At 48.7% G+C, this 12,915-nt stretch overlaps 1 protein-coding gene across 5 annotated transcripts in view; it reads right to left on the bottom strand.

Moving 5' to 3' along the window:
• Positions 1–12,636, bottom strand: part of Pgs1 (phosphatidylglycerophosphate synthase 1) — a 38,037-nt gene extending 25,401 nt beyond the window's left edge. For 4 of the 5 annotated variants that reach the window (XR_012438408.1, XM_074045002.1, XM_074045001.1 and 1 more), the window contains exons 1-2: positions 12,479–12,636; positions 2,484–2,673 (exon numbers count right to left, since the gene is read on the bottom strand). Coding sequence is in view for 4 of the 5 variants with exons in the window: in XM_074045002.1 (XP_073901103.1) it covers positions 2,484–2,673; positions 12,479–12,624 (336 nt within the window). In the remaining variant the exon portion in view is untranslated. Of the gene's footprint in view, positions 1–2,483; positions 2,674–9,391; positions 12,341–12,478 lie in introns of those variants that run through there. The other variant, XM_074045004.1, reaches the window with a different exon arrangement.
• Positions 12,637–12,915: the final 279 nt, after the last annotated feature.

The raw sequence follows: 12,915 nt of genomic DNA on the forward strand, positions 1-12,915 counted from the left end.
TGACCCCCAGGAGCAGTCTGGAAAGAAGGGAATACTGATGCAGCCTGCACTCTTCCATCCATCTGCATAGTCAGGCCGTTTGTAATGAGCAGGTTCCTCTTTTGAAATGTACAGAGACAGGTACACAGACACATCAACAAAACACACTCGAAATGTACAGAGACAGGTACACAGACACATCAACAAAACACACTCGTACCAAAGACAATACACCAGTCAATGTCCTCTCTCTAGACCCTACCCCAGCTAAGGAAAGCAATGGACCATACCTCTGAGGCTCTAGACAGCCCCAACCCAGATGTGGCAACAAGGCCAGAAAGAACAGCAGTGTTATAAGAGGTCAAACTCAAAGAAAATTGGAAAGTGAGGTGAGAGGAGGAAGGCATACATGCCTGCTTCTCATCAAGAAGGCGTACCACCCCCACCCCTCATTGTCCAAACAGGAAGTTAGGCATCTTGACTAGACAGGTGTGTGAACACACCATTGGGAAAGGCTTAGGCAAAGGAAAAAACAAACACCTTCTCCAGGTTGCTATTTCCTTTGTTTTGTTACCTATTAAAATAGACACCTATGGGGATGATGATGAAAAGAAGCAGAGACGCAAACAGGTATGAATCAGTCCAGCTCAGGTAACCAAAACACATCTGCTGCTTACTGTCTGCCCTACACACAGCCCTGGCCATAAGGAAGGCCTGGGGACCAGGCAGAAACCAGTGCTGTCTTCTCTCCCTGCAGGTCTGTCCCAGAAATACACACTCCATGTGATGAGAGTCAGGAGAACCTGCCCACCATTCACTCCAGAGGCAGAAGTAGGCGGCCTTGCTTATTCTCAACCCACAGGGCCAAGCCCCTCTGCCCATCCTGCCCTCTACAACCCCACCCAACTCTGGCAGGTGCACAGCATGGTCTGGAGATCACCACCCAGAGACTCGGTCAGTCCTTCACCCATAGCTGAATCTGCTGAGAATAAGCACCTTGGAAAACCAGTTTCTTCAAGTCAAGAAGAAAACCAAGCAGGAGCAAAGAGCATGTCCAAGAGACCAGGACAGACAGTCAGCTGGGGGCAAGGGAGCAATCATACCCATCAACACATACACACTTGCATGAAGAAGGGCAAGCCAGCCAGAGATGAAGCTAAATGCAGATCAACAGGACAAAAGGGCAAAAGGAGGGGAAATGGCAGGCAATCAAATGGATGAGAGGTCATTTTCTGCACAGAGATGAATCCCCACCTCTATCTCCCATATCTCCCCGTATCCTGCCTCCTGCCTGGCCCTCATCAGATCTCCATTCCAGCATCATTGCTAATATGAACTCAGAGAGTTCATGTTGCTAAAGAATAATTAGTGCTGAATTACTTCATTCCAATTAACAGTTCAAGCACAAACAATGAAACATGGCAAGTAAACCTGAGTAACAAGGAAGGCTGAGCCCCAAGATGCAGAGCTGACATCAGTCAGGACAGGAAAGGAACACAACATGGCAGAATCCCAGAGAACCAGAATTACCACACCTGAGCCCAGGGTGCTCAAATTTCTCCTGTTTCCAAGTTTTGCCTCTTCACTGAGGCAGCACTGGCTGTTGCCCACACATCAGATCCCACTGTAGGGCTCCCTATGTATCACATCTACGAAGAAGATGCCACTGGGCCAGGAGATGCTTCAAGGAAGAGGAGTCCACTGTGTTCCCCAGTCAGCCTTAGCAGGGTTGTGCCAGAGATTCGCCCATCCCCACTAACCTCCCTTCTTATGGTCCCTATCTACAAAAAGGGCATGAGAAACAGTGTGTCCAAGCCAGGTGCCGGTGGTTCACGCCTGTAATTCTAGCTACTCAAGAGGAGGATCACCCTTTGAAGCCAGCCCAGACAAATAGCTCGCAAGACCCTATCTCTAAAAACCCATCACAAAAAAGGGCTGGTAGAGTGGCTCAAGATGTAGGCGCTGAGTTCAAGCCCCAGTACCACACACAAAAAAAAGAAACAGCATGTCCACAAGAATCAGAGTCTGGTCCTGTCCTTACTGCTCCCTGCTCTGAAATGCTGGCCACACAGGGAGGCTTCACTTGTGGTCCAAGTTAGCCTATAAAGCTGAAACCAGACAGGCAAGAGCCCAAAATGCTAAGATGAAAAGCACCAGAAATTTCTAGAACAGGCTGGGGATGTAGCTCAGTGATTTAGTGTTTGCCTAGCATGCACGAGGCCCTGGGTTTGATCCCCAGTACCGTAAAAATAAATAAACAATTAAATTAGCAAGTAAATACAAAGTTTCTAGAACAGAGAATGCTTAGGACTCAACCAATCTTGAAACTCTGTCTTTGGAGTTGTTTTACGTTTATTTGTTTGTTTGTTGGAGGGGGGCAGTACTGGGGTTTGAACATTTGAACTCAGGGCTCCACACTTGCTAGTTAGGCACGCTACCACATGAACCATTCCACTGGCCTTCCAACTCCAACTCTGTTCCTTGGTCCTTTAGACACAACTTACCTTCATGAGCTCGAAGAACTCTGCTGGGGAGGACAGCACCCTCACGTGAGAGCTGGAGACACCAAACTCTGGAACCAGGTTTCTGATCCATTGGAACCTGTGCACACCCTCCGGACACAGGCAGCAGGGTGGGGAAGTGACCTGGGGTACAGCTGGGGACAGCAAGGGAGCTAGTAACAGCCATGGTGACCTGGTTAAAGAAACATGCAAATGGGTTACCACCCCCAATACCTCTGCAGAGCCCTCTCTCAGCAGCAAGGGAAAGAGGGTTTTCTTTTGGCCAATTTCAGATTTTCTAGAGCATTCTATAAGTGAGCTCAAGTCAAACTCTGTAGAAGAGTTTCCCCTAGCCCTCCTTCTTCTAACACCTTAAAGAACCTACTGTTGAGCAACTCAAAGTGCAGTGCCTGCGGGTAAACCCCAACTAAGTCAATTCCAAACAACTCAGGGACCAAATTTAGAACAACCACAAGACACTCACAATAGCCACTGCCTGGTTAACACTGCCACCTCCTAACAAATCCACCTCAAAAACCCTTGCCTACAGATACCTGGAATGAGGGTAGGCCTGGTAGAAGTCTGAGAATTACAACTCAGACCCCAGGCAAATGACTCATGAGATCAACGGGGCTTCTGGTCAAGGAAGGACCCAGAAAAAAATAATTTTTCTCTTTAAAATTTGGAGAGATTTGGAGAGAAGCAGTAAAGCACTGGGAAAAGAGGCCCACTTAAGACGTGCCAGCGATAACAAGAAGGGCCCTTTGCCACCCGACACATTCTTCTTGGAGGTCATGCCCCATTTCTGGCCAGCACTAGCCTGACCATACAATGCTGCACTGAGGCTGAGCCTGGAGGAGCTGTGATGCTACCATGGAGCCACTCTGTTGTCCCACACATCTAGAGCACCACACAGACCCCACCCCACTTGGAACGCCAGTCCTGCAAACAGCATCAGGAAAACCCCCTTAGTGTGTGACCTCCAGAGGGGCTGGGGGAGACGATACTCAAACACCCCAAGGCCTGAATGGTCACAAATTCCAGGAAGATGACTTCATTTGCTTGCTTCACGATAAAGTGCTGAATCGTCCCAGGGTTCATAAATGGCCCTGCACAGATGCCAGATGACCCACAGCTGTGCTTCCCAGAAAGCCCACCAGTCTGCCATGGCCAACTCCTCCAAGAAAACTTCAGTTGTTCAAATCCCAGTCCCACCAAAAAAGGAAAAGAAACTTTAGTCAACAATAGAAGGTACTGGCTCTCTGAATTCCAGTAAGACCAGAACAGGCATTGGCCACCCAGTGCAGAGGTGGGAAAGTAGCAGTCTATCCTGTGCTGTCCCCAGAGGGAAGAACAACAACTCATGGGTGTAAGTCAGCTGCAAATGAAAGGCATGGAAGAGCCAGGTGCCAGTGTCTCACACCTGTAATTCTGGCTACTTGGGAGGCTAAAAGGGGGAGGATATCAGGGTTCGAGGTCAGTCCAGGCAAATAGTTCATGAGACCCTATCTCCAAAATAACTTGAGCAAAATGGACTGGAAATGTGGCTCAAGCGGTAGAATACCTGTTTTGCAAGTGTGAAGCCCTGAATTCAAACCCCAGTCCCATCAAAAAAAGAAAGACGGACTGAAGTGTCAACAAGGGTGTGCTGCTCCATCTCCCCAAACAATGGGCCACCCCTTGCTGTTCTAAGAAGGAAGCAGAACTTCAAGACAATGGAAAGTTGCAGCCCCCACCAATCTAAGCCCCCCAGCAGGGCCTAGAGTCTAATATTCAGGAATGGAACATGGTCTGTTTGCTATGGCAAGCCACAGAGGCATACTATCAGGGGACCCCACACACACCTTACAGCACCTTTTCCCATTTTTCAGATCACATGGCAAAGAGTCAGGGCTCCACCTGCACCACTCCACACCATATGGTCCATCCTCACACAGCCTCCACTGGGCAAAGAGATGCAAACAGCTCCCAAAGAGAATAAGGAGACAATCCTTGGCACAAAGTGACCCAAATGGGGGCAAATGTCAATGGAAGCTAACTCAAGTCTTCCTGGGAGCACCTAAGGTGGACTGTGGAGGGACATATGAAGAGCCAAGCAGCTCTGCCTCCCACCGTCATGGTGACCTCAGAAATTTACCTGCCTGGAACTATCTAAGAGCAACACGAAAAGAAATGCTAAAAGTAATGAAATAGATGTCAAAATATGTATACACATGTTTCAAGTGCTCAAAAGGGGAGCAGGTGATACCTGGAGCTGCCAGGAAGGCCTTACAGCAGCCTACCTTAACAGGCCTTGAAAATTGTACAGTTCAAACAAGGGGTGGAGGACCCTTCAGGCAGAGTAACGTGAGCAGATGTACAAAGAACTGATAAAAGCCATCCTCAAAGAAAAACACAGAAGGTCCTCCCAGCCAGTCCGGAGACTACACATACTACAACGTTCCAGTGCCCGGTCCACCTCCACCTCTGTCCAGCCTGTCTAGGAGAGAGCCATCCTGGCAGACACCAGCTGCACAGCCTGAGCACCCTGGGGCTGGCTACCTCAAACAGGTCTCTTCCCTGCCGGGCAGCTCTCCCTGGGAATGTTCTACCAGGGCCTTGGTCCAAGAATTGTTGAAGAGTTTTTTGTGTTGGCTTCCTGTTTAATCTGTGTACTGACAGGTTTATTTTTGTTAGAGAGGAGAAGGAGCTGGAAGCCAATTAGGTTTCACCGATTCACTGTGGAGGAGGCCCAGCCTTTGAGTGCTTTTATGTACCCAGGGGGAATGTGCTCTGAAAGGCAGCAAGTTTTTCTGAAAGGGCCCCATGACGACAGCGCACACGAGGAGACACACTCAAGAACTAAGCCAAGTGCATCAGCCTGGGCAGCAATCTTCTTGACACCTGGGGCCATGCTGCCTGCTCAGGGGCCTTCATTCTTCCCTCTCACATCAGCCAAAACTCATGGGGGTCCCTCAACACAACTCCTGGGGACTCTCAGCCCCACGCTAGCGTTACCCCCACTAAACAGTAATTGCTGTCTCCAGGGGCTGAGCACCTGCACAAGCACTTCCCCTTCCATTAGGAGTTTTACTAAGAAACCACTGGCTCATAAAAACCAAGCCCCAGAGAGATTTGAGGAGGCAGACCTGTGGTTACCAAAAAAGCCAAGTTGTATGTCACACTCACCATTTGAGAACTAATCCACTGCACACACACAATTTCCACATCTAGACCTGGCTCCCCGAGTCACTGCTTTCTAGATACCATCTAGCACCCATTTCTAGTTACAAGAAGGAGGAAGTGGTGGGGAGGGACCAGAAAACACGGCTCTGCCAGCCTTGCCTCTCGGTAAGCCCACATATTCCCTCTGGGATATTGAGGGAATGCAGGAACAGGGTACAGAACAGAGCCAAGAACAGGTGGTCCTCCAGGACAGCAGGCCCGGAAGCCACACTACTTTAGCCTCAGCATAACCAAGACCAACTCAAAGTACAAAGCAATCCTCAGCCTGCAGTCCTAATGGTGAAAGAGATATGGAACACATCCTCTTGGAATCAGCAGGCTCCAGCAACACCCACAGGATACCCGATTCTGGGTGAACGTTCAACCACATGATTTATGGCTTCATGTGGACACTGCAGACAAATTCCCTGACTGGGCAGTGGCCTGGGGATGCCCCCTGACCAGGGGAAGCCTGGGCAAGTAGGTATAGTACGTATGATAGGAGTGTACTGCAGCCAGGAAGGAAGCTTCTTCCCAGCCTGGAGCAAATACACAGATGCCCTTGTCCCTAAGCCCTAGATTGGGGTGACACCCAAGGAGGACAGGCAGTCCCAGGCAGGACAATGCACCCTCAATAGCTCCCCATGGAGACACTGGGACAACAGTGAAGTGCCATCAAACACAGCTATTTACAAAAGAAGCCTCAGGAAAGTAAGAGAGGACACTTGTCCCATTGGTGAGGAGGCAGGAATATCCCATGTCACCAAACATTTTGTTTTTTTAGGTTTGGTTTCTTTTTTTTATTGTTGTTGTTTTTTGATTTTTGAGGTACTAGGGTTTGAACTCAGGGCCTGCACCTTAAGCCACTCTACCAGCCCTTTTTTGTTATGGGTTTTTTCGATAAGGTTTTTGTGAACTATTTGCCCAGGCTAGCTTCAAACCACAATCCTCCTGATCTCTGCCTTCTTAGTAGCTAGGATTACAAGCATGAGCCACCAGCGCTCAGCAGTTTTTAGTTTTTTGAGACAGGGTCTCACTTGTAATCCAGGCTGCCCTGGAACTCATAATTCCCCTGCCTTAGTCTCCTGGGTCCTGAGATTACAGATTGCACTTGGCTTCACCAGACATTTTGAAGCTGCATGTGTCACATGGAAAAACACTGGCACACCTGGCGTTTCTCCTTTGGTGTGCATCTGTGTGCCTGGAGGTCCAGCCAAGCTCCAGCATTTTCAGTGAGGAGATACCAATCAAGAAAAGCAAACCTCAAAAGTACACCTCTGTCTACACTTCACACTTAGAGGACCCTCCACATCACTCATGGTTTCTGTCTCCCCTACCTTCAGACCCTACCCATGAACCCACAACAACGAGGAATTGTATTCTCTGTCCTACACACATCAGTGAAATGTCCCTCAGAGTGGGCTTAGAGTCCTGGTCTTAGCGTCCATTCACTCTGCTGAAACCTAAGATTTATGTTACAGACTCTGTGGCTTGGATCCCGTCCAGATCTGTACAAGACGACATAAAAAGAAAGAGGTCTTTAAAAGAAACTGAGCTCTCTGGATTGCCGTATTTTCAGAAACTACTGTTTAAGAAAAACCCGTCCTACCCTACCCCTCCCCTCCGTCACACGTAAAACGTAAAAAGTGAACTGATGAGAAGAGAACAAGTCATAACACTTCCTGAGAAGGGCTGGAGAAACTACAAGAAGGTCCTGTACTTCCTGCAACCTTGGCAGCAGGCAGCCCTTCCTGACTAATGCAAGACCTGAACCCAAATGAGGGAAATGAGGCGGATTCCCGTAGGTTACCCAAGACCAATGGCCTGATGAACACCCCCAAGCAAGCCCTGCAGAAGAAGCAAGGGCTGCCAGCATTAAGTTACATGCTGACTAGATGACTCTCCCCCTGGCTTAGTAAAAAGGAAGTTGATTATGGTACATCAAAGTGCCTGACAAGAACCAATCACATGTTTCTAGTACATCCTATGGCTGCAGCCAGCCTGACTCCTGGCAGACTTGACAAGACTCATTTACGTTAATCAGATCACACTATTTACAAGGGGATTATCTATCAGAACATTTTAATTCCAGATTGTTTTCTATCTGCCTAGCCACACCCGTGACTGAGCCTAATTCATCACCAGCTACAATGTACCAAGAGATACTCATGCAATAGTAACTTAATAAAGATGCAACCACAAAAAGCAAAAGTCAGTCCACTGCAAATCTCACTATAATTCATACAAGACCAAATCTGAATTCTCTGGGAAAATTATGCTTTGATTATCTCCCTCCCTCCCATTCTGCTGCAATATAAAAACCAAGAGATGGCTGTTCTAATAAATAAGGAAGAGTAGGGTCCAACATCAGAAAGTTCAAAGAAAAGTAATTTCTGGAAATCTGGTGGCTCCTCAGAGTAGAAACTAGCCACAAGTTGAACAATCGCCTTGTTACTACACTGTAAGAAAGTCGAAGTGAAAGAACCATCTGGTTACCTGTTTCCCTCCTACAACTTGGGGAAGCTAGGAAACCCCACTCCCTCCAACACAACACAAACACCTAGAATAAAGAAAACTGGAACTTTAATTGAAACTAAAGTTTCAAACTAAGGACTTCCTTACACATATAGCTCAAGCTGAAAATAGTTTTAAAGAAAAAAGTGGGCCACAGAGAAAATATTTCCTTGTATGGCAGACAAGTTTGAGACACATCTCCCACTAAGTCCCATCTACTCCAAATAAGCAACCCACTCTGGGCAGCCAGTGACTCCAAACACTTGTACCTGTGGCTTCTGTCTCTGGTGCTCCAGGCTCACACAGTCCACTAACACTGAACACCTCTCCCTGGAGGCTCCAAACATGCCCCAAATGACCTTGCATCATCCCCAAACCTGCTCCTCTTTTTTCTTCTTTGAGGTGCTGGGGTTTGAACTCAGGGTTTACACCTTGAGCCATTCCACCAGTCCCTTTTGGTGATGGTTTTTTTTTTTTCTGAGATAGGGTCTCTCGAGCTATTTGCCCAGATTGGCTTCAAACAGCGATCCTCTTGATGTCCGTCTCCTGAGTAGCTAGGATTACAGGTGTGAGTCCACCCAGCCTGATCCTCTTTCTTACCACTCCCCCAACCTGTTTCCATGAGGGCCACCATTCACACACAATCACTAAGGCAGAAAAATGACCTACCTATCCACACTCCCCTTCTTCCCCCAGCAGTCCTAACTCTAATCCAACCCTCATTTCTACTCCCACTGGTCGTCTTCACATGAGCCCCCACCATCTCAGGCCTGGACCACTCACAAAAGAATCACTATGGAATCTAGAACTTGCTTTCTGTGTCTCTGGCCCGAAGACTGGCTTGCTCCTAACGCCTCTCGCCTCTCTCCTTACTCCGGATGCCCATCGGCTGTTAGAAAAGATTCCAGCGCCCCCAGGATCTCAGCTCTACCTGCCACTCTGTCACATCCCTCCTCCCTTGAGCACTCACTCCCCCTTCCTCACCTGCCTACTTCTATGCTTTCAGTACCAGAAAGCCTGCTGTGACCTCCAGGAGCCTCTCCTAAGCTGCCATGGTCTTCCACCTTCTTTTCTTTTTTTTTTTTTTTTTTTTGTGGTACTGAGGCTTGAACTCAGGGCCTACACCTTAAGCCACTCCACCAGCCCTTTTTTGTGATAGATTTTTTCAAGATAGGGTCTCACAAACTGTTTACCTAGGCTGGCTTCAAACCATGATCCTCCTGCTCTCTGCCTCCTGGGTAGCTGGGATTATAGGCGTGAGCCGCCTATGCCCAGCTGCCTTCCACCTTCTTTGCTGTAACTGTCTGTTGGAGTGTCTGAGCACCTTGAAGGTGAGGTGGGGGTCTTTGTCTTTGCTTCCCCAGTACTCAGCAGTGCTTTACGCACACAGTGAATAAATTATCCTGTACTCATTAATGACAGTGAGTCAGATGCTTTCTTAAGAGGAAACAACAGTATTTCAGATCACTAGTTAGAAACAAGTTTAAGTAGAGTTCTCAGTCTTATGACCCTCACTAAACCTGAAAGGAAACTGCAGCAGTAAAAGAGCTGTTCCTCCTGCTAGCCACAAGGATTCACCAGCCCCCAACAGTTGAGTCAGACTGGCAAGCTAACCTCTAAAATAACTCAAGCTCATGACTATACAGAGCTATTCGCAATGAATCAATAATCAGAGAGTTACAAGAAACCACATCATCCGGGGAATGAGGAACTGGGAGGTGGAGGGGAACAATGGAGAAAAATCGAAAGTCAGCAGCACCAGAGGAAGAGTGGTCACAACGCACATGAATAACACCAAACACCAAGGCACAAGGAACCAGAAAAAAATCTACACACCGAACAAGGCAGAGGAAGGGACAGACACCTTCGAGGGTCATTCAACACTGGCCTCAGCACTCATCCTCAGGCAGTATTTCCAAGGATTATAAAACAAGAATTTCTGACTGAATGCCCAAGAAACTGAAGTGTTGAAGTGTTAGCTCAGAGAAATAACTCTCTTACCTTAGTCACAAAGAAATATGTGAACACAAACTGCATCCACTGACACAGAGACTCTGGGAGTCAACCTGGACTATCCCCACTGCACACTCAAGACAAATGTTTCTGCAAAAAATACTGATCAAGGACATCCTGTGCTACATAGCAAGGTCCTGTGTTGTTACTTTTTTTTGTTTTGTTTTTTTGCAGCCCTGAGGTATGAACTCAGGGCCTCGTGCTTTCTAGGTGCTCTTAACACTTGAGCCACTCCAGCCCTTTTTTGTGATGGGTTTTTTCAAGAAAGGGCCTCGTGAACTATTTGCCTGGATGATCCTCCTGATCTCTGCCTCCTGAGTTGCTATGATTACAGGCATGAGCCACTGGCCAAAAAAAAAAAAAAAGTAACTAAAAAGAACTTGTGAGGCTGGAGTTTTAACTCAGTGATACAGTGCTTGCTTGGCATGCTCAAGGCCCTGGGTTCAACCCCCAGCAATGACAAAAAAAGAATTTGTGCAGATTGCCTCAATAACCTTGAGTAATCAATCCCAAAGCTGAACAATTACTATAAAGTGTTTTTCATAACTTAAACACAGGGAAATAACAAAAGTTGCCTAAACATCTTGTATTTGAGGGAGGACATTTTTTGAAACTTTAAAACAAATCTTACTGATTTGATTCCAGGACACAGGCGTCATGTGACTTCACTACCCAATGGAATGAACAGGTCTTTTGCTAAGCATCAATTACAGAAAATGGAGCAGCCATCTCTCTTGCACTCTCTCTCCCATGGTTCACCCACATGAAATCTGAGCTGTTTCTCCCGCCCCTTCATTTATTGAGACAGGGTCTTGCTAGCCCATGCTGGCCTTTAACTCCAAATCCTCCTGCCTCAACCTCCCAAGTGCTGGGATTACAGGTGAGGCCAGCACACAGGGCAGGATTCTATAGTTCATTTCTGTTGATTCTAACACATAACAGTGCCCCAAAACCAATTGAGTTTTTGCTGAAAATCTTCCTGTTGCTCATTATGTCTAAGCTCTCTTTTCCATACGTAGAAATAGCACACATGGCTGGACCCCAGGACCTCTCTAACCAGGAGGTCAAATCTCACCCAAGGAACCCAGATATAAAAACCTAAGACAATGAAACTTCATCTCAAAGATCTTTTATTGCCTGGCACACTGGCTCATACCTGTAATCCCTGCTACTCCAGAGGTGGAGATCCCAAGAACTGTGGGTCAAGGCAAGCCTGGCCAAAAACCTAGTGAGACCCCATCTCAACAAAAGCAAAGCTGGGCATAGTGGGGCTTGACTGTCATCACAGCTGGGGACTGTGGCTCAAGTGGTAGAACACCTGCCTAGCAAGTAGAGGCCCCAAGTTCAAATTCTAATACCAATCCCTAAAAAAACTCACGATATTTTATTAAGGATCAAGTGTGAGAGTCAAATGTCTATTATAAGAAAACTATCTGTACACAAGAGAATTATTTTTTCCTTTTCAAAAAAACAAAAATATTAACAATAGGCGCAAGCAATTGGTGTACCAATTGCTTCACCATTTACATAACTCACTCCAGTACTTTTCCAGAACATGGGCCCTTGACGAAGTGTACAAAGGGCTTCGAGTGGTTCCTATTCCCATTCCTGAGCGTTACTGACTCAGGATTGCTTCACAGCCCTCTCAGGCAGGATATGAGAAACACTGCACGCACACAATCCCAGCAGGGCTGATTCACCTTGCAAGCCAGGCTTACTTAAGGGAAAGCCTCCTCCGATCCCGACAGTGACTCTCACGACAGGCCTCTCAACACTCACATCCTGGGGCTAGGGCTGGAGGTATAGTTCAAGAGCCAGAGTGCCCGTCTTGCAAGCGCGAAGCCTTGAGTTCAAATCCCAGTACCATCCCCCACCCCCACCCCAGAAAAAAAAAAACAATCAATCATCAGCCGGGCGCATGTAATTCTAGGTACTTGGGAGGCTCAGATATCTCCAAGATAACCAGAGCAAAACGGACAGGAGGACTGGCTCAAGCGGTAGAGCGTCTGCTTTGTAAGTGCAAAGCCCTACGAGTTCAAACCCCAGTCCCACTAGAAAAAATGTATTAAGAAATCCTGGGGCCAGAACCCGAGCCGAACCGAGGCTTCCCGAGTGAGCACCCAGCCGGCCCACGAGAGCACGGCGGGGAGGGAAGTGGGGACGGCGGGGCTGCGCAGGACGCCCCCGAGCTGACAGTCCCGCGCGGGCCGCCCACCCTCCGCGGGAAGGCTGGGGCCGGGGCCTCGCAGCCCGGTCGCCTTTCTCACCTCCTGCGCCGGCGGTCCCGGTTCCTGCCCAGGCGATCGGACAGGCGCCCCAGGAGCGCGACCAGTCCAGGCCGGCCGGGCAGGAGGCCCAGCAGCCGCCTCCAGAACACCGGCCCCGCCGCCGCCGCCGCCGCCGCCGCCGCCATGGAGATCCACCACTTCCGCTTCCGGCGCGCGCTAACTTTATTGACAGCGCGAGCGCGGACAGCACGGCAGTGCGCATGCGCGCGAGCCCCCCCCCCCCCCCCCCCGCCAACCCCCAGGCGCGCGGCCTGAGGGTGGCCCAGCGCCGCCCCGAGTGCACGCGAGCTTCAGTGTCCTCCCCCAGGCGGGGCAGGAGGATGGCCGCCAGCATGCAGGCAGGTGACACAGGTAAATGAGGTGGCCTCGTCCCAGCTCCCACTAGTCACGTAGGCAGACGGATGAGGGCGACCACC

The sequence above is a fragment of the Castor canadensis genome, chromosome 11, assembly GCF_047511655.1.
Source record: "Castor canadensis chromosome 11, mCasCan1.hap1v2, whole genome shotgun sequence".
Lineage (NCBI taxonomy): Eukaryota > Metazoa > Chordata > Mammalia > Rodentia > Castoridae > Castor > Castor canadensis.